The sequence below is a fragment of the Micromesistius poutassou genome (genome assembly GCF_964030765.1).
Source record: "Micromesistius poutassou genome assembly, chromosome: 19".
NCBI classification, from domain to species: Eukaryota; Metazoa; Chordata; class Actinopteri; order Gadiformes; family Gadidae; genus Micromesistius; species Micromesistius poutassou.
The window spans coordinates 4,853,913-4,875,628 of record NC_140289.1 but is presented as its reverse complement, the minus strand read 5'-3'; the positions used below and the strand labels follow the sequence as shown (position 1 = coordinate 4,875,628).

Genomic DNA, 21,716 nt, shown 5'->3' with positions numbered 1-21,716 from the left:
ATGAGCTTTTATACTTGGGTGCGAGTGACATACTGCCTATAAAATGCCCTTGAAACATTTAAGCGATGCAAAGATGTCTCTCTCACCTGTGTGACTGCCATGCAATGTTTCTGTGTGTGTGTGTGTGTGTGTGTGTGTGTGTGTGTGTGTGTGTTGCTTTTGCAATGCAAACATCTAAAGCCTAAAGGTGTGTAAAACATCAAAATGCAGGAAGTGGAACTTCAGCAGGGGGGGCCTTTCGATGGGAGACCTCCACAAAAAATGCCTGCGTGCGTGCGTGCACACACAAACACGCGTCAAGTGGCAACTTAAGTGTGAGGTAAACCTTTCTCTTTCTTTCTCTCTGTTGTTCCACCTTTCTCTTGCTTACAGACCTTCCTCAATCGAAGCATCACCGCATCAAACCGCCACCTGCAATATGAGCCATTCCAATGAAAAGCTCTTTAGAATTACCTAAGCAGCTGTCTTTCATTACGAGTCTATTTTTAGAGAGGGGAGACACACCAAACCTCATGTTTCATATCGATGCAGATATGTCACTCTTTTTTACTGTAACTGTACCATTGCAGGCAGTATCATATTTTTCAACAGTGATGTGATTGAGACAACCCAAGTCCAAACCCTTTTCAAAAGATTCACATGCACGCACACCGCATTCACTCACACACACGCACACGTGGTAGTATGTAATTAATTGTGTTTTGATTGGAGAGTGTGTGAGTCAGAGATGTTAAGCTAAAGAACGTAAAATACATTAGTGTAAGAATAATCACGGCATAAGTGCTACGATTTCTGCTGGTGTGCACAAACAAAGGTACACAGTACAAAACTGCTTTTGTATCTGTGTGTGTGCGTGTGCGTGTGTGTGCGTGCGTGCGGGCGTGTGTGCGTGCGCGTGCGTTTGCGTGTAGTATTTATATCAGTGTGTCTGAGGGCTGTTTACCTCTGTGAATAGGTATGAGTGTCAAGTTATTTATTTTAATAGACATATCATTGCAATCACTTTACTGAGAAACATAGCTTTGTCTTTCTAATCCCGGTACTAATATTTGGGGATTTCAGTCCATAAACTGAGCCCAAGTGCACCTGAAAAGTGTTGTGCACACACGTTATAGTGGTGAATTAAACAGTGTCTAATTTAGCTAATGTATAATATTCTACACAATTCCTTATAACAAATAACACTGCACTTACTCAAAGTTTATGTGTGTCAATACAATTTTATACACGATCCAATTCAATTCCTTTGCGTCCCGTATGTGAGTCTTTAACAGGTTTCAGATCAGTATCGCTCTTTTCCTGCCGCTCTAAAACTGACTCTGTTGTAGGAACACTGATCTGGGATCTGACCACGATGCAGAATTTCGGGCGCTTCTGAGTCGGCGCAGTGCTACACACGTTCACATTGCAATGGCAGACGGAGAGTGAAACACGACACATTGCAATACTCTTTTACCCGAAACACATTAAGGCTCACAGACGACATAAAGCAAAATGTCTCGGCACAGAAATGTCCGAGGTTACAACTACGACGAAGGTAGACAATTTGGACTGTAACGTTGTATTTCAGTTTCGAAAAGTAAACAAGGCCTCAAAGCGCTAAACGCGTTAGCGCCAACAGCTCGGGTAACTAGCTGTGGCTGCTAACTTAGCCTGCATCATAATAGGATATTGGTCAAGTGGCGCCTGACACCTATTTTCTTGTTACAGATAGATACATGCAAACACTTGCGTGTTATGAACCTGTCAGGTTTTTGTGTTTGGATGACGATAAACTTTCACCAAGGTTAACTTTACTTAGACATATTTCAGCCCATGTCAGCTTGGTTGTTCCTCTTATTTATTCTCAGATATAATAACATAACGGGGTGACTCTATGTACACCCCTCAATGTATCAGCACGTTTACCGGCTTCTTGTACAGCTTCCTTTTAATTCGTTTCACCATTTAACAAGCTAAGCCAGGCAAGCTGCTTTTAGTGCGTGCTCTTTCTGTTATTGCTGATGAGGCGAAATGACAGCTGTCACTCACAATAAAGTAATCTTTTTTGTAGCTAGAAGCTGGTTAACTCATCTCTATACGGACCGGAGCACCCATTGGGGAGAGGACCCTTGACTTATATTTATGTTTATCCACAGACTTAGACGATGATGACGTGTATGGACAGTCTGTTGACGATGACTACTGCATTTCACCAGCAACAGGTTGGTGTCCACAAGTGTAGTTTAACCCCCATGCATTTCACTTTCTCCCCCATACATTTCACTTCCTCCATGTATCAGTCTTACCACGTATGTGACCTGTACGGTGAAAATAATGCCTGATGATTCATGAATTGTTTGGGAAATTGTAAAATGTATTATTGTTTGAGTATAATAATTCCTTATTTAAACTTTTATTGCCTTCTAGTCCGACAACAATATGTACAATCAAACTGTGCCTTAAAATAAGTTGTGTTAGATTTTTGTAAAAAATAAATAACCAGGCTCAAATGTATAAAGAAAAACAGGACTTGTCTGTTTTAAATGCAATGTACATTGCTAACATACATCCAGCCAAGTGATTTGTGAGGTTTCTCGCATCCCCAGCGGCACAGTTTATCTACTCCCGGCAGGAGAGGCAAATACCCAATGTGGAGCCTGTGGAGGAGGGCTTTGAAGAGGAAGAAGAGGTTCCCATGTCCCCTACTGTCAGTCCCAGCCTCGACCCTCTCGAACAAGGTGACTTATTTTGAAGTATGGCTGGGCAACAAGGATTACTTAGGAATAGGGCTTTTATATCAGCTGTGGCAGATTCAAACACAAAAATGTCTCCCTATAATGACAAATAACTAAACAAGGCAGTCATTGCGATGGGACGTCACAATGTACAAGCCCTATAAGGAATAATCATGAACTGAATTGCAATGTAAAACTAGACTAGCAACCTGTAAATCAGGATATCACTATTCATTTCTTTGTAAAAATAGCCGCAACAGAGAAAGATAAATCTTATCCCATAGAATGTACTATTGTATAGCTTCATGAGAAAACATCCACGACCAATGGTTGATTGGGGGCCAACAGTTTTAGTCTTCAATAATTCAAATTCTACTGCATACTAAATGTAATTATGTTTCTGCAGCCAAGCTTTTCTCTTGTCTGGACCAAATGCGGGCTGTCCTTGGAGACACTGTCCCAGATTCGGTTCTGACCCGGACCGCCCTGCGGTTCGGCTTCGACCCTCAGAAGTCACTCGACGCGGTGCTGTCTGGAGATAGCACCTCTTCTAAAACCACCAATCACAAAACAGTACCAGAATCACAAGCCCAGGAGGAGAAGCCCCCAGCAACACAAAGAACTAATCCAGAGGGTTCGGCTGCACCAAGACCAGAGAAAGGTACAGCTGGAGCAGGTCACACATATATGTATGTATGTGTATCTGTGTGTGTGTGTGTATGTATATGTATATATATGTATGTATATATATATATATATATATATATATATATTTGATTCCAGCCATTGAGGTTTATTGTCCATCTTAACTTTTGATTGTTTTATGTAAATTACAATGTTTGCAACAGCTTTTTAGATATTTGCTCAAGTTAAGATCAAATTATAGCATCCTCCTTACAGAAGGGATGGTAATCAGTAATATTTTGTATCACCTATGCTTTTTCAATTTCAAATTTTTAACAAAATGCCTGTTGTCTCCCTCTCCCCCACTTGTTATGTCCTTTCTGCGGGCCCCACTTTCACCTGTTCTCTGCTCATTTGTCAACTGCGATTGGCATTCGTAAGGTAAGGAGCTTGCTTTTATTCATCCAAAACATCCACAACAGACACCGCCATGAACACCACCGCACAAACAAAGACATGCATGCAAGCCGGGACACTTAATTTATGTGACCTCCAAGCCCAGTTTAAATGTGCTCCAGTGGTCCGCTGCTCTGAAAGGCAGAACCTTTCAAAGCAAGGCTTTGGGTCAAGTACTTGCGGTGGTTCCAGTCTGGCTCAGCTCATGTCTGAACATGAGCAAAAGGGTCAGTCGTTGGGAATGGTTCATCCAAGGCAGAGTTTGGGCCCATCTCCATTAGGTGCTCTCCTCGGTGGAGCGCCATGCTCTGTGCCCCAGGCTGGTCTCTCATTGGCGTTGATGCAGATGCCTGCATTGTGTCAAATCTCAGCCCAACCCGCCCCTCCTGCGCCCTCACACCTTACAGCCTCGTTGGGCAGTTTGAGTTTAGGTTATTCTGAAGTTTCGAGTGCAAGTGTTGCTCTGAGTGGTCCTCCTCCTGGCTTTGGCAGTCTCAGCTCCGTCCTGCAGAGTAGCCGGTCAATGGAAATTGGATCTCAAAGCAGTGTGCAGCATCCTAAAGGAAGCCCCTCATTGGCTGATCTCATCCAGGAACACTCACACCAAAGCCCATCCTTGTACAGCTCCCTTTCCGGTGCCCATAGCACTGGGGCCGCTGCATTCCCACAGGGTATAGTGGAAGCAAAACCGATGCTATCACTATCTCAGCTTGCCTCCTTGCACCAAAACAAGGACAACATTTGCTCGATGTCAAAAGAGTGCAAGCCCAGTCTTACTCTGTGTAACTCAACAAACACTGGTTCCCTAGGTGTAGGCGGGCTGCCTTCACTGTCGGCCCTAGGTCTAGCCCCGTCTCTGTCTACATTGAGTGGCACTGAATCAACAGTGAAAACCATTCAACAGCAGTCAGAATCCCAGACACCCTCTCTGTTCCAGTTAGCCGCTCAACACAGAGTCACCAGCTCGGCCAGCTCCAACCCTTCAGAATACTCTCTCCACTCACTGCTCAAACCAAAGGAAATGTGTGAGGAAGACGTTGGGTTACCTGGAGGTCTGAGGGAAACCAGGACAACCCAACGTAAACCCTACACCATGCAACTCAAACCAAGCAAAAATACTCCTAAGTCCGGTCAGAAGATAGACCTGAGCGCTCTCATCGCCCAGTCGCGTGGCATGGGTGCTGCTCACCATGGCCACCACTCGCCCTTGCCTTTTTCCAATGCATTACAATTGAAGCCGTCGGTTTTTGCAAGACCTTCTGTATTTGCCGTAAGTCTTTCCGTCAGAACTGCTGGCTGGAGGAGGGGCAAGCACAGGCTGGGGAGGGTCAGCCAGCGTAAAGATAACTACTACCAGGCTCTCCTGTGCAGCTCACACTCCGAGCCGGCCATAGCTGAAGACCATCAGGACCAACTCTCCCCGATCGAGCCCTTTTGTTTTGACACACCCTCCCCTGATGACCTTGTCAGAGCCAATCAGAAGAAGGCTTTTACCAGGTAGATTTAGCATGAATGGAGTAAATGAACTTGAAGCTACTTGTGGCCTCACCCGAACATGTGAATCAAGGCAACCCAATAAGTTTCAAACACAAATCTCAAATCACTTTTGGCGGCAGAGTGACTTACAAATAATAATTCCAAGCATTTCTACCAAATTATATTTACTACACAGCAATTATGGATTTACTTTTTTGTTACATGCTTTTTTAACTGAGGTCTATTTTTGTATTTGTAAACAGTTGTTTAATTTTAATCGAGAATTTTACTTTTTTAAGTCCTTGTAATGTAGGCCGATCTCTTTATAGTTTCTGGCATGATAGTTTCTTAAACTGCACTACTTTTTGTTTTTTTTACATTGTAGTTCAATGAAGCGGCTGTGTGCATCTCCCTCAAAAAGGGGTTGATTTATTCGCAGGTGTGAACCAGCTTTTGGAATATGGATCAGTTAACCATTGTTCTGGTTTTTACTTTTTCTGGTTCATGGAGAGACATTGTGGTGCACAGAACACCTGTAGAGTTTCCCATATGCAACACATATGCACACACAGACAAAAAACTCAGTATTAAACAGTTGTGTAATGCAAGTTTTACATTTTACCATAATAATTTTAATTTTTTTCTGTATTAATCACTAATAAAAATGTAACCTTGAATGTATGAAACATCCTTTTTTTAAGAGCTATGTTGACGTGGGGAGTGGTTGGATGAAGAGTGCAGGAAGTGCTTGTTTTTTCAATTTCAAAGATGACATCATTTATATAACCTACAATCTCTGGCTGTGTGGGTCGTTGTGCGGGTGCTTGCGAGAGAGCGAGTTTGTGTGATTGTGTGTGTTTTACAAACATGCACTGGACTCCTTTGTGTAGTCTTTGTGTAATTTAGATTGGTGTGGTTACTGCTACTAATACTACTACTATTACTATTACTAATCACCTTTAGAGGGTACTGTAAATTCAGTATTTCCCACCTTAGGGTTTCAGACCAGCTACAGTCTCTGAACCTCTGCACATCACCGGTGAAATGTACCCTTAGTGTTCACATCAACATGTGAGCTCTATGTACATAGAAAGTGGATGCTGAAGCCTGCGCTTGGCAGTTCTCTGATCGTCTGATCGTCTTAATGCTTATTTTCCTCTTGTATTGTGTATGCCAATACCATCCCACCAACCCTAGCATCACTTGCCTTAATATATGCGTGCCAATGGAGTGGCAACGGGTGTGTGTATGTGTGTGTAGACGTTACACCTTCTGCAGAAAGGTGAGCAGCATGGACCCTGAGGGTGATCATCCTTTTGGCGAGGAATGAGGATAATGGATAATACTATACTTGCAGTCGGGGTGAGGAGACGGCAAGCCTGGGGTGTGAGGATTTGTCTGTTCTTTCAGACAGCGTCTCATGATGATGTTTGGAAGTGGATTACACAACTGCGTGCTCAATGGCGGCATGTTGTCGTGGGACCTTGGTGACACATTTTTTGTCAATATACGACCAGTTTTTAAAAACCACAGTGTTGAAATGGTAAAATAAACTGTGTGTGTGTGTGTGTGTGTGTGTGTCCGTCCAGTCAACACCTTGGCCTGCTCGTTGCAGCTGAGTGACTGTGGGTTTGTGCAGGAAGTCTGAATTATGGGGAAAAATGTCACACCGTACACATTGCTTTGTTCAACAGCCAATCACTTGACTCTTACTCTGGCTGACACCACCTACGTAGGAAAGATAGCGTCATGACTCTCAGCTTGTGAAGATCAAATCATTTGGTTTTCTGCACAGTATCTTCTTTGCAAGGCATCCTTTTTGTGCGTTCTGGGGCAGACATTGGAAAAAACTCACATCGCTTCTACTCAGAGACTGGCCGGAGAAGGTTTTGGAGTTGCACAATACTGATTCTTTGTGGTGGAATGGTACCTTCCACTGAATTCAAAAGCCAGGAGGGAAATGTATCTCTGGCATATTTTTTTTAACCACATATAATGTAAATATTAATTAATTGGATATAAATTGGGTAAAAGAATAGGCTATTGGTTCATTGGGATATGTGTATTATTTTATCATTAAGTACTTCATACTCTCCTCCTTCATACTTTATACAACAATAATACAACTATATATATAATATAGTTGTATTATTTTAAATATATTGTACTTACTACCTTACTATCAAACGTTTATACAATGACTCAAAAACAATAATTTATACTTTTTAATTGACTCAACTTTAAACCAAGAACACCCTAGCAACCACCACCCTAGTGGATGGTGAAGCTCAGTCTAAGCCGATACCTGTACCAAATCTTAAAGGTCCCATGGCATGCTATTTTATGGATGCTTTAATATAGGTATTAGTGGGCCCCTAATACAGTACTTGAAGACGTTCAAGAAATTCAGCCTTGGTGCAGAGTTACAGCCACTACAAGCCAGTCCCACAAAGTGCGCTCCGCCCAGCCCCGCTGCCATGGCAGCGGTCCGTCGGAGCCCCGCTGGCCACCCCCGGGGCTGCCCGTCCCCGGGGGTGCCCGCCCAGCCCCGCTGCCACGGCAGCGGTTCCTCGGGGCCCCGCTGGCCACCCCCGGGGCTGCCCGCCCAGCCCCGCTGCCACGGCAGCGGTTGTCAGAGCCCCGCTGGCCGCCCCCGGGGCTGCGTGCTGAACGCTGGCCGCCCCCGGGGCTGCCCGGCTCCGACGGACAATCCTGGGCAACAATCCTTTTCTCCTCCATGTCGTGGTTCCCAATTCCTTCTCAACCAACCCGACGCAGTCTAGTCTTTTCACCAAATGGGAGCCTTATGCAAGCTTGCGTTATTGTGTTGCGTGTTATGCGCCATAACACCAACAGCAGAATGGTTATCCAAATATCAAAGAACACTTGCATTACAGTGTGTGTATTCACACACACACATGTGGCGCTTGCACGGTCCTAGCTCATTGTCTCATTGTTGGGCCAAATTCTCTGGGCGGGCCAAGCAGAGAAAGGGGAGGTAACATGGCACCGTATGACGTCATATGGGGCCGGAAGCCAAATCGAAGCGTTTCAGCGATCTTTTTTTCAAAGGCGGAGTAGGATAGCTACTTCTTGGTTTATACCTAATGCAATTTTTAGCTACTGGGGGACCATAGGGAGGCTAGTGAAACTCAACTTAATGTTAGAAAACCTCATAAAGTGACATTTTCATGCCATGGGACCTTTAACTACTGTTGTTTAAAAAACAATAATGTGGTATTGGTGCATCCCTAAAATATACCATATAGAACAACGTTGCAACCATTCAGAACACCCTTGTAATCACCCAGTTCACACTAGCAACCACCAAGTAACCCCAGCATCCACCTAGTTCACCCTAGCAACCACCTAGAACACCATATAAACCATCTAGAGCACAATAGAAACCACCTAGAACACCCTATCAACCACCGAGAACAGCATAGAAAACCAACAAGAACACCCTCGCAACCCTTCCAGAACAGTGGCAACTGTGCAGAACACCCAAGGAACAACAATCACCCTTTCAACCACCATTAAATGACAGTATTACTTTGTATCACTCTACAATATACAGTATGTCCAATTAACCAGGTGCTAAAAACTTATTTTCAGCAAGCAGCTCAGTGCTCACCACAATTACTTCTGAAATTGTTATGTTTTAGTTTTTTGCAATTTAGTTACAACCTGAATTACTTGACAAGGAGTCCCTGTGTTTTGTTGAACTCCATTTTTTGAGGTGAAATTGTATAATTTCCACAATGTATTACTTAAGAAAGTAACAGCATACATCAACAGCTTAGGCCTAATCTAAAAGTAATTTTCTCAATGCACTGTTTGAAAGAATTAGCCTACATTAGTCACAGTGGCCGACACTGGTCGGGGTATGATTGAAACAACACCATTCTTAGTGACTCACTACACATTCCACTTCCTTCACCAGATGTACAATTAATAATTTGCATCCTGATTCCAACACTGTTTTACTCAGTCAGTTGAGTTCTGACTCTTGGTTATCCCTCTTTCCACTGCACTCTCGTCTCTTTTTGAATCCATCCCTTATCTTCCACCTCATCTTTCCCAGCACCTCTTGAAGGCACAAGGCAGTCCTGTGTTCTGTTTTTAAACCCCACTTCTCTTGTTACCTTAGGCTTGCGTGTTCACCTTGTGTACATATTGGGGGATGGTGTGTGTGTGTATGTGTGTGTGTGGGGGGGGGGTGCAGGTGGGGGTGGAGAAAGGTGAGGGGGTGCAGGGGGTGGGTGGGGGGGTATTTGCATATCCTGGGTTGAGTCCTTCATCCATCCTGTGCTCAGTTGAGCCCTGGGGCCAAGGCGTGCAGGTGAATCATCCACTCCACCTAGGGTCCCCTGGCTGAAATCCTGGATGGTTAGGCTGCGACCAGTTTACCTGCCTTTCACGCCACATCCTGGAGTGGGCCGTCCCAGTACCCGGTTTTTCCACAATGGTTTTTCCCCATCATACGCCCACCCCACTCACTTTCCCTTTGTCCTTCCCACTTTCCCCAGCAAACTGCTGCCCCCGAGGCAGCCCCGTCAAATGATCAGTCAGTTGTGTTTGTAGAACGATGAAGTGCTGCTGTTTGGGACATATGTGGCAGTTTAAAAAACAAGAAACAGTAAGAAGTCTGTTTTACCCCAGGTCACAGTATTGTCTGGAAGAGCATACCACTGGTGCAAGCTTTCTTTTTTTATTATTATTTTTATTATTAAAGATAGTTTTTATCCTTCATTTGATGATTTGGGGTTGTGCTATTTTTTGTGGCAATTATTGTGTTGGCTGTTTTGACTCATTGATGTGATCCTAACGATCATCATATCTTGAATTCCCAGCTGAAAAAGCTAGGTTATAACATGTGAGTCGTGCAGAAAACAGCTCCATGAACACCCCTACAGATGTCTACAGATGTAATACGTTTAGTTGACCATCACCATTTTGCACAGATGTCCAACATGCTGTACCCAACCTGGAAAGATATCTAATCTTATAATACCTAATCCAAGAGACACTAGTTAATTAAAATTCATCAAGACACATTAAAGCAACTGTACCTGGGTGTACACATATCCTAATAAAGACCCAGTTACGATAGTTCAAGTGGTGAACAAACACATAATTTTGTTGTTACAGATCTAGAACCATTTCAAAGTGTGAAATAATTAAACAAGCAAACCATATGGAAGTAATAGCCTTCACTACAAATTCAAAACATACATTTGTGACCCAAATCAAAAGTGAAACTTGGGTTTCAATTGAATTACTGGCATGGTCTTATTTCTAGTAGTCGGTCAAGATGGAGCTCAATACCATGACATCTTATAGGGATTTCCCCTCCATTTCCCTCCAGGTTTTATATTTTTTTCTGAGGTGCAGCTTAGTGGAAATGCCTGCTAACATGTTTCGGATGCCTTACCCCGAGTTTACAGCTATATGGGTTGTTGTGAGCTTTGTGATTCATTCTGTGTGTCATTATGTGTGTATCTGATTGGAAGGACTCATTCTGAGAAAATTAGGTTAGAGAAAGTCCATTAATATTCTCTCTCTCTCTCTCTCTCTCTCTCTCTCTCTCTCTCTCTCTCTCTCTTTATTTATATATATATATATATATATATATATATATATATATATATATATATAAACATTACAGTATTACTCCCTGCAGTATGTACTTTATCGTTTTGAAATTGCAGAGAAAATAATGTGTAGTTAAATTACCTCAGTTTAACTACTTACAATGGAGCTTTTAAATCATAAGCATATCGAGAGATATATGTATTTATATCCTCATTGTTAACCGGACAATCGACAATAATACATTTTTCCTTATAATCCAGCCTCTATTTATCTAAGGGGAAACTCATGTATTGATGTATTTTTTCTTTATATTATGTAGTGAGTTTGTGGTACCACTCACGGTATAGGTTCAATAAACGACAATGCAGTGGTTTCTAGCTCACACACGTTTAAAAGAATCCTCCTGCGAAACGCTGTGTCACACGCTGCTCTACATACAAGGAGATGGGAGGGCAACTGCCACTTCTGAAATTAACCCTTTCAGAGCCAGGATGTAACCCAGCACACACACACACACACATACACACAGCTTGCACAGGGTTTGGTCGAGCAGCCCAGTCGAAATGAATCAGTCGTGGGCTGTTTATGACTGGATCTGTCAACCAGTTCGGGACAGCGATGACACAGCAGGAGCGGTAACCCGCCCCGGACCAGACAGACAGAAAGACAGACCAGGTGGCTCAGATAAGGTTGAGGGTTAAAATGAATAGGTAGGATCGATTGTTAGTCATTTTCCCAAGCCTCAGAGACCCTCCTTATATCATATTTTCATTTGGCAGGGAGTTTTAGTCTGACCTTTGCTGGGAAGTCATCGATTTTCAAACATGGCTGTGGCCTTGCGTCGCTCAGAGGAGTCCAGCCAATCAGTCAATCCATCGTTGCTCTTGCCGAATCTGGTTGGAAGTAATGCAAAAACATTCTAATCTGAGAAAAGTATATTTGGCATATTAAGTTCTGATTGCTTCGCTTTCCTTGGGCACGATCGGTTTTTAATTTGGCAGACCTTGTTCGTCATCAACTCGAACTCCACTCATCCTCGAGTACTTAGGATTTAGATTCTAACGGTTTTAGATTTTTGGAAATGGCTTTTCAGCGGGATTGAGTCCCATCCGCAGAGAGCAATAGAATGTGCAAGATCTGGATGAACTCACAAGGCTACATTATCCATGAGTTTATGGGAATATCTTTGCTATTTCATTATCTAGCAACGTAGCTGTAGCTGCGGCCATTAGAGAAAATGTGTATTTGCATATGCCTCGGCATGATCAAACGACATCCCTTGCGTTTTATTACAGGGTTGCCTTGTTCTTGGCTGTCCAGGGACCATTGTAGACATGGTCTGTTGCTGCGGTGTGTGATTGATGTGTTGTTCGGTGAGAGTGCATCTGTGTCTTTCTGTTCCCGATTCAGCCAAAGGCAGAGGTACGACTCAGAACCAGCTGGAGTCCGAGGTGGTACCGAAGGTGGCCCGCATGACGGTGTCCGGGAAGAAGCAGACGATGGGCTTCGATGTCCCGAGGTACCCCGTGTTTTAACTCATGACACATTCAACAACATTCATTTTTATTCCTTTCATCTGTATAAGTTGGATGCAATGTTGAGATAAGCAGGTGTCCCTTACTACAGCTATACAAACTTACATGTATATATGTCCAGTATATGATCAAATCACCCAGTCATCTCAGAGTACAGCGGGGCGGACATGTATTTGGGGTATAACACATTTTGGCTAAACGGAAAGCGCGGTGGCATGTTTCTCCCCGCAGCACAGAGGAGAACGGTGTCAGTGGCGCCTCCATGCGGCGAGGGGCCAGCCCGGCTCCGGGCATGCCAGCCGGGCCCGAGACCCTGTCCAAGCGGCCCGAGACGCCCTCTAAAGGCGGAGGAGGAGGAGACGACTCCATCGTCTCCACCCCGGGCCGTACCCCCGGGAAGGCCAAGCAGCAGATAAACATCAAGTTGGAGCTGGAGAAGAGGCAGGGCGGCAAGCCTCTGTTGAACCTGGTGGTCATCGGTGGGTGGGAATGCGCATACGCACGCACACACATGCATCTATCCTTTGGAAAACAAGGATAGATGAATTGGCCTAATAAACACAGAAGAATCAAGAAGATACACAAGACGTGTAAAAATTGTGTGTGTGTGTGTGTGTGAGAATATATATGCTGACAAACAACATAGTGAGAACATCGAGCCACTGTGTTGATTGATATGAGATCTCTTGAGTCCATCTGTGTATTATTCAGGACCGGCCACTTAAGAGTAGGAGGGATCATGTAAATAAAAATTGCATTTCATTTTCATGATGATGGCATTCTCAGCTGCACCGAGAAAGTGAATCTTGAGTCTAAGTGCAGATGCGACACCTTTCCTTTAGTCTCAGTCTCTAAACCTCCCCCCTCTCCCAGAACAGAAAGACGCATAGTCAAACACATGCACACACAGAAACGCACAAAAACAAAGTTTCACTCCCGTCTACATCCGGGGTCCCTTGGTCTCCCCCTCTCCATCCCCCCCCCCCCCCTCCTGCAGGTCACGTGGACGCGGGGAAGAGCACCCTAATGGGCCACCTGCTGTTCCTGCTGGGCCACGTCAACCAGCGCACCATGCACAAGTATGAGCAGGAGTCCAAGAAGGCCGGCAAGGCCTCCTTCGCCTACGCCTGGGTGCTCGATGAGACCGGAGAGGAGAGGGACAGGTACGCAGACATGGACAGACACAGGCTGAGTCTGTCGCACACAGACGGATTCACACCAGCGGAAGCACACAGTCAGACATAGACAGACAGACGCACACAGACAGAAAGACAGGCCGATAGATGCACACCAACACACACATGCAGACAGGCGCACGCACGCACACGCACACAATAAACATTTTTAATTCTTGCATGCATCGGAATGGTTTGTGTGTATACTACTATTTGTCACACATGTCCTCCTATGTGAACAAAATCCTGGACCTGTGTTTTCATCGTTTTTTATTTAGCATTCCAATTTCTACAAGCGCTATAAGACCAAGGTTGTCCATTTTTCTCCAGTATTTTCAGTGTACTTGACTAGCGAGGAGTAGCTGTGGTGTGAACTGTTCTACGTGCATTTGTGTCGCTGCAGAGGTGTGACGATGGACGTCGGTATGACTAAGTTCGAGACAGACTCAAAGGTTGTGACCCTGATGGACGCGCCGGGCCACAAAGACTTCATCCCTAACATGATCACCGGGGCCGCTCAGGTACGCCCCAACAATCACACTCCTATTCAGTATGTCATCAGAAGGGACTAACGGTGAATTAATCTACCGTAATCACATGATATTGACACCGGTTCACCCGAACAATGTAGCCTAATAGTGGCGATGCGCCACTGTGTGACATTTTAAATAGGGCTGTCGTGATGACGACATTTCATTTATTTTGGTTGAATTGGTTAACACAAGTTTCATTGGAACAACGCTTTAAAAAGCCCTACTGCAACATGCTGTGTGGGGGAAGGCCGTGTCTGTCTGATCCACTGTCGGTCCAAGGTCGACTCTGTTGCGGCTGAGCATTGATGAATCCCTGGGTCGCACGCCAGACGAGCCATGGAAAACCGCGTCGGGCATCGTCGTGTGGCAGACAGGACAACACACGTGGGATGGTCTTGTTCTGTGGTTAATATGGTATTGATGGCATATTGGGTTTTGAAAGTCATAACGCAGCTGTATGGCAGGACCGTTTTGTGTGCTCAATTTGGAAAACAAAGACCCACTGCTTTGATCATTCAACTAAAAAGTTCATGTGTCCAAAGTTTCAATGAAATTGCACCGCAGCACCAGCGCCATTCAAAATATTTTAATAAATAAATGAATACATAAGAAAACAAAACACTTCTGGATGACGGATCACCAGAAATGAAAATAAATCGGAATTGGAGTGTATGGCCAAATGAGCAGCCTGTTACTTTTAGTAGGTGACTTGTTTGACCTGTTTGCTTAGTGGGGGTTTACCCTTAAGTGAATATTGATTGTGTCATACACAGGGTTAGAGCATACAGGGCGTATTCGTGAAGAGCAAAATCGCCGGCAGCAAAATACACTGTGACTGATAAGGTCATACAACTTGGCTAAATGAGTCAAAGTCACCTTTCACACAAATCCTTTTTGTTTGCTGTTTCTTCCAAGCCTGCCATCGGCAGATGAACTGCAAACTGCAATTGGTCTGGAATTGCTCTCCATTCATTTTTGATTTCCAAAGGGTGTCACCATCCGAACTGCGTCTGGATGCAATTGGATAGGCCTACAAGCAATCATAGCAACGAAACGGGTGACGCAGCACTGAGCGACGGAAAGAATTACGTCTTTATTTTCAACAAAAGCTCTAAGTGCAGTCGCCTGTTCTTCTTTTACTGAAAATATACCGTCCAATATACCGTTATTACTGTCCCAATACCGGCATCAACAGACTACATCAGCGGCAGCCATCTCTTTTGTCGTCTAAGTGCCTCTATGGCGTGCCTGCAGCGTCGTCGTATTCATCCCGCCTCAAGTTGGATAAACGGTTATGATTGGACAGTCTATTTCGTACCACGCAGAACGGATGTTGCACGGGAGCGAAGCCTGCAGAGCCAATGAATCATGAGCTGGCGAGATTTGTTTGGTCCCAAGGCTAGTTTATTCCTGTCCTCCCACAATATGTCTAATTCAGCCAGCTCCGCTCTGCAAGCACGCCCCGTAGTCCAGGGTGCAGGCCACCATAAAAGGGATTTTTTGCTGCATGTGTGCTTTCTGTATGTGTCTTCAGACCCTGCCTCTTTGGCTGCAGGTGTCATTTCGCTTTTCTTCAAATGACTTGTCCTCCCACAAATGGTATTGCACCGAGCACACGTTGTTGCTTTCTCTTTTCATGACACACAACCAGGGTGTGTCGCCCCCACCCGACACACCCACACCCACCCCCACCCCCTCACACTTACCATCCAGCCCCACCCTGTTCTGGGGCTTTTTCGGAGGGGGAACAATCAAGATGCTTTTTAATATGAACCTCATGCACCTTATTAACTTAATTTATTCTCTGTACTATGTCATCTGAGTGAAAAGTATGCAGTAACAATGTTCACTTTCAACGCACCAGTCCGTTGAAAGTAGGGCTAAAAGTTCCTCTATTCCACCATATTTATTTAGTTGTTTATATATTCATCCGTGTGTGTGTGTGTGTGTGTGTGTGTGTGTGTGTGTGTGTGTGTGTGTGTGTGTGTGTGTGTGTGTGTGTCCCCCAGGCGGACGTGGCCGTGCTGGTGGTGGACGCCAGCCGGGGCGAGTTCGAGGCGGGCTTTGAGGCGGGCGGTCAGACCCGGGAGCACGGCCTGCTGGTGCGCTCCCTGGGCGTCACCCAGCTGGCCGTGGCCGTCAACAAGATGGACCAGGTCAGTCGGAGCAGTTTAGCACTGTGTGTGTGTGTGTGTGTGTACCTTTGACGGTGCATGTCTCATTGGGAGGCATGGCAAGCATTCTGTCTCCGGTCCGAAGCCCACCCCCCGGATTTGCATTAGACAAACTGACGATGGGGGGGCTGATAGCGGAGGGCCATCAGGCTCGGGGAGTCCTGCCGAATGGGTGATGTGATCTTGTTTGCTCGGCGACCGTTGTTGCCTGGAGACCCACACTCACTTGCAAATACGTGTAACGAGGCTGCTCACCCCCCGCACTGTCTTGAGCTGCATGCGCTTCACACACACTTTTATCTCTGTTTAGTTTAGTACCCGAACTCAGTTCACCCCCACTTTACCGTTTTGTTTTCTCCCTTTTCTTTCTTTTTTTATGATCAATGCGTGTTCAATAGGTGAGCTGGCAGCAGGATCGGTTCCAGGAAATCATCGCCAAACTTGGTCACTTCCTGAAGCAGGCGGGCTTCAAGGTAAGTTGGCAGTTGGGGGCCCCCTACCCTACGAGGATGTTGCACAACCCTCCATGCCATGGCACCCCTTGCATCTCGCCGCCAGACTGTAAATCAATTGGCCTTATCAGGCTCCAAAAGAGAAAGCACCACCAACCTCCCCCCTCCTCCCTCCCTCGTAGTACTACAACTACTACTGTCAGCCTTTGATCCTGGTATGGGTGTGGTCAGAGTTATCTGTTAACTCCTCTCTTCTGTTCCAGGAATCTGATGTCTTCTTCGTCCCGACCAGTGGCCTGTCAGGAGAGAACCTGACCACTAGGAGTGCTGTTGCAGAGCTCACCTGCTGGTACTCTGGGCCCAGCCTGCTAGAACAGATAGGTAATGATGATTGTTGTAATACTGTAATAATGCTGTGCTGGACTCTCTCTGTATTGAAGTCTACACAGTCTGGTCATCGGTTGAAATGTGAAGCATTGATTATGCCGTGTCGATCACAATGTTCTCTGAGGACACCACAATCTCTTGATTGTGGTGTCCTCAGGAATGGCCCTCAACATCCATTCTGGTCGATTTACCTTCAGCCACTCTAATCATCAACTCGGCCTCTTTGACCAGTTTATTTGGATCTAGGTTTGTGATTACGATACAGTTAAACTGGGGCCGACGGTGTCCAACTTTGAGGAAATTACATGTTTGCGCAATAATTGACACATGGCCATGGATTTATATGAATTTAACAACATCGTTTAACAGCACCTTTCCCAAACAAAGCTGGAAAGCAGACATGGTCCGGACCCCATATAATTTAACCATGTTGTATGATCGTCCCAGACACAACAACGACAGTGCTACTGTTCCCATCCAAAGTGCTGATGTGGCTGGATTCCTCTCACTAGGACGGACCCTTTGTGATCATGTATTTGCAGGGAAAGTGATTCACCACCGCCAGGGTCTGGTGAACGCCTGACTTCCTCTTTCTCCCGCCCTTTTTCTTTGTTTGGTTTCACCGTAGATGCCTTCAAACCGCCCCAGAGGTCTACGGACAAGCCGTTCAGACTGTGCGTCTCCGATGTCTACAAAGGTAAACCAAATGAAATGCAGCAACTTGCTATGTATTTTTCATATATATACTGTATATGTATTTAAGTGTGTATTATTCATAACTGTTTGGTGTGCCTGGCTGTTCCTAGATCAGGGGTCAGGATTTTGTGTCACAGGGAAGATTGAAGCGGGCTACATTCAGACTGGAGACAGAATGCTTGCCATGCCTCCCAACGAGACATGCACCGTCAAAGGTACACACACACACACACACACACACACACACACACACACACACACACACACACACACACACACACACACACACACACACACACACACACACACACACACACACACACACACACACACACACACACACACACAGCTGGGGGACATGACCTCAGTCCGAAGTAAAGCCTATGCAGTTTTTGATTGTTATTGGGAGTCTTGTTGCATTTGGTTGCACAACACTGCCACCTGGTGGCAGCTTGTGTGACTTTCATGTGTCTGTCCCACGCAGGCATCACACTCCACGATGAGCCCCTGGACTGGGCTGCAGCAGGAGACCACGTCAACCTCACTGTCACGGGCATGGACATCATTAAGATCAAGTTAGTCGAGCGCTCATATTCATGTTTTCATGTTGGTAATATAAGTTGAGAAACGACAAATGGAAGTCAGTAGTATTTGGCAGTTGCTACAAAAAGCTACTTACTGAGGACAATCAAAGCAAAAAATGCATTTTGGACTAACTGCAAATATGCTGCACAAATATGCTTTAAAAATATTCTCCTTTAAATTTAATTTTACTTTTTATTGTTGCTGACTAGTTCTTCTCAACAAAGTAATATATGTCCTTAATATGTGCTTGAACCAATAGAAACCCAAGTGCATACGTGTATCCATTATGATTTTATGGTTTGGTATGGTTTTATGGTTGTTTACATTGACTGTCTGTTGTGTCCCCCGTCTCCCAGTGTGGGCTATGTGTTCTGTGATCCCAGGGAGCCAATCAGAGCCTGCACACGCTTCAGAGCACGAATCCTGCTCTTCAACATAGAGGTTCCCATCACAAAGGGCTTCCCCGTGAGTCACACACACATGCACACACGCACGCACACACGGACATGCGTACACATACTCACACTATGGATGAAACGGTTACCGTGTTTGATTCCAGTGCTTTGAAGAACTCACAATAAATATAAGTTGAGATTTTGGAATCTTTATAAATTATCTTAGTGTATTAGTACTTTTTTTCACATTTTCAGTACATTTGGAAAATACTGCGATAATACTGATAACCATGATCATTTTGACTACTGTACAAAACATTTTCGCACACACATGTGTGTGTGCGTTAGTGGTTTTTGTCTTGTTTGCTGAGGTCTAGGTGTGTTTATATGTGTGTTTACTTGTTCCTTACAAGGTGCTGCTGCATTACCAGACAGTCAGTGAGCCTGCCACCATCAAGAAGCTTGTTAGTGTCCTACACAAGAGTAACGGGGAAGTTCTCAAAAAGAAACCAAAGTAAGTTTTAGAGATTGTCTGTGTAGGAAGAAATAGATTAACATTTCACTGTTAAACATATTTTTAACAAAACATTTTGAAACAGAACACAATTCTGGAAAACCTTTCATGACCCCAAAAATAAATTATTGTTACTATTTATCACTGTAATGTAAATACAACTATCAGCCCTTGCTTATTTGCAGCTGCAATTGCCATGCTGATAACATTTGAAAACCTTTCCTATGACGCAGATGGCTCCAGCCTTATACTCTTAGCAAAACAATTGTAGAAATGCAATTTCTATAATTAATAATAATATAAATAAAAGGCCCTCATTCACCAGCCCACCTCCAATAAAAGGATTTCATTGCTAAAGTTGGATAGATGTAATGCAATGTTATGTATATGGGGGAGGGCGGGGGCCTTCATCAGCAGAAGCCTCAGTGTTTATTTCCTCTCACCCCCACGTCGAGGTGCCTGGTGAAGGGCATGAACGCCATCGTGGAGGTCCAGACACAGAGGCCTGTGGCCCTGGAGCTCTACAAGGACTACAAGGAGCTGGGCCGCTTCATGCTACGCTACGTGGGCTCCACCATCGCGGCCGGGGTGGTCACCGAGGTAATGCTCTGGAGGAGTTCATGTATACAAAGGGCTCCCGCTCAATAGGAAACTTGTGTTTATATGGTGTCTGCTGTCCATACTCTCAAGTCTCTTCCTCGCTGCATCATGAGACGTGCTGATTCCTTAAAAGTATATCCTATCTATGCACATACGCCCCAAAATGGCAGACCTCACTACCACTGTAGGAATGCAGCTTATTCAAGATGTTTAAACATGACACAAACGCATTGGAAGGCAATCGGATTCACATCAAATACTGTATCTGGTCATTTTCAATAAGAAAATCTTTATTAATATGAAATAAAGGTCATTGTAGTACTTAGTCATTGTTTTTCATTTTCCATTCCCCACGCAGATCAAAGAATGAGGGACACTAATGGACCAGGAGCAGCCAGGGGAGGCCGGATGTGGACGCATCGCGGCGACCTTAAAGACGAGTTAAAGTGCAATTTACTACAAGAGGCTCTCTGCTCGGAAGCCTCTGAGCCTCACACCCGTCCCCTCATCAGCCAGCTGGACATCATCTTCACACACACACACACACACACACACACACACACACACACACACACACACACACACACACACACACACACACACACACACACACACACACACACACACACACACACACACACACACACACACACACACACACACACCCTAAGCTATTCAGATGAAGACCGCTGCAACAATCCATGCTGCGACACCGCATGCTGCGTCACCGCACGAATATCTCCGATGTGGCAGAGCGAATGCTATACCTCCACAAAAAACAACCCCCCCGATCCCAAACTCCTCTATTTTCTCTCCTCCTCAAACAAGCCTACCGTCCCGTGTCTCCCAGTGTTCTCTAAACCAAGACACTTAGCGGCTCGACTCTCCACTGCTGGATGTCAGGAGAAACGATAAGGAAGCGCCTCGATGTTCAGCCGCTTTTTCTCCCATTAGATCCTACAGCCCGAGTCCCAAAGGCCATCAGACTGTGCCAATGTTTTTTTTTATATTTTATTATTATTATTAGCTTTTTGTTTGATCAAAAACAAAATGGCGACTCCTTCCCGAGGGTTTCTGGTTGTACGTCTGGGCAGTTGCCGCTCGACTGAATTTTTACAACCGTGCGTTGTATTTTGATAGTTCAGGCGTCATCCCGACCACCAGGATCGCAGTGTAAGACATTTCTATTTTCCTCCTCAATGACCATATAAGACTATCTTTTATGGATAGACTTTATGATCAAATCGGGCCGTTTATTTTTTGTAGTGCAAAAGCTAGCGGTGCCATGACTATGATTCAATAATTAGGCGTTTTTTTAATTTGAACTTGATGAATGCAGCCCGTGTGACTGATCAGGGAGTTCCGTCATCGATGTGTTTCCAAGAGGACGAGGTGTGTGTTGATTTCTCAACAGAGGTGGCCGTGGAGGCAGAAGAGGCAGTTTGTTACAACAAACTCTGGTGGTGATGATGGTGTGAATAAAGGTTACATGACCTAATACAAAGATTTGGTGGTTTTATTTTTTTTTATTATATATGTTATTTTCACAAGATATACATTGGTGCAATGACATCTGGGGAAAGGAAGTTGGTGGGGCTGACCAACACTTACTGATAGTTAGGCGGAGAGCAGATCCTGTCACTATATGTCCCTGTTTGAATAAAGAAGTTATTAATACTATTAATTATTAATACTTAAATAATACTTTAGCCATCTCTTACATAATATCTAAGTAGCACATGAGCCAATCATAGCGTTGTTCTCGGCAGCGTAGGCGGGTCGTGCCAGAAATGCAGTTGGAT

At 44.8% G+C, this 21,716-nt stretch overlaps 1 protein-coding gene across 2 annotated transcripts; it reads left to right on the top strand.

Annotated features, from left to right (window-relative positions):
- The first annotated feature begins 1,401 nt into the window (after window positions 1–1,401).
- On the top strand, window positions 1,402–21,407 carry hbs1l (HBS1-like translational GTPase). Of its 2 annotated transcripts, XM_084483955.1 has the most exons (18): window positions 1,402–1,537; window positions 2,139–2,204; window positions 2,589–2,720; window positions 3,124–3,378; window positions 12,279–12,387; window positions 12,635–12,882; window positions 13,401–13,566; window positions 13,982–14,099; window positions 16,121–16,267; window positions 16,684–16,758; window positions 17,001–17,118; window positions 17,753–17,821; window positions 17,931–18,035; window positions 18,305–18,395; window positions 18,762–18,870; window positions 19,214–19,314; window positions 19,770–19,914; window positions 20,273–21,407. In XM_084483955.1, the coding sequence occupies exons 1-18, from the start codon at window positions 1,495–1,497 to the stop codon at window positions 20,282–20,284; spliced, it is 2,109 nt and encodes a 702-aa protein (XP_084340081.1). In that variant the 5' UTR covers window positions 1,402–1,494; the 3' UTR covers window positions 20,285–21,407. The 2 variants fall into 2 exon arrangements, with proteins under 2 accessions (XP_084340081.1, XP_084340082.1); XM_084483956.1 differs by lacking the exons at window positions 12,279–12,387; window positions 12,635–12,882; window positions 13,401–13,566; ... (9 more) ...; window positions 19,770–19,914; window positions 20,273–21,407 and adding an exon at window positions 3,788–5,908.
- The last annotated feature ends 309 nt before the right edge of the window (window positions 21,408–21,716 follow it).

Bases quoted from the DNA above. Each gene is read 5' to 3' on its own strand.
- hbs1l (XM_084483955.1), top strand. From the start codon at position 1,495: ATGTCTCGGCACAGAAATGTCCGAGGTTACAACTACGACGAAG. The intron at 12,883-13,400 runs GTGGGTGGGAAT...CCCCTCCTGCAG, and splicing joins GTTGAACCTGGTGGTCATCG to GTCACGTGGACGCGGGGAAG. The intron at 13,567-13,981 runs GTACGCAGACAT...GTGTCGCTGCAG, and splicing joins ACCGGAGAGGAGAGGGACAG to AGGTGTGACGATGGACGTCG.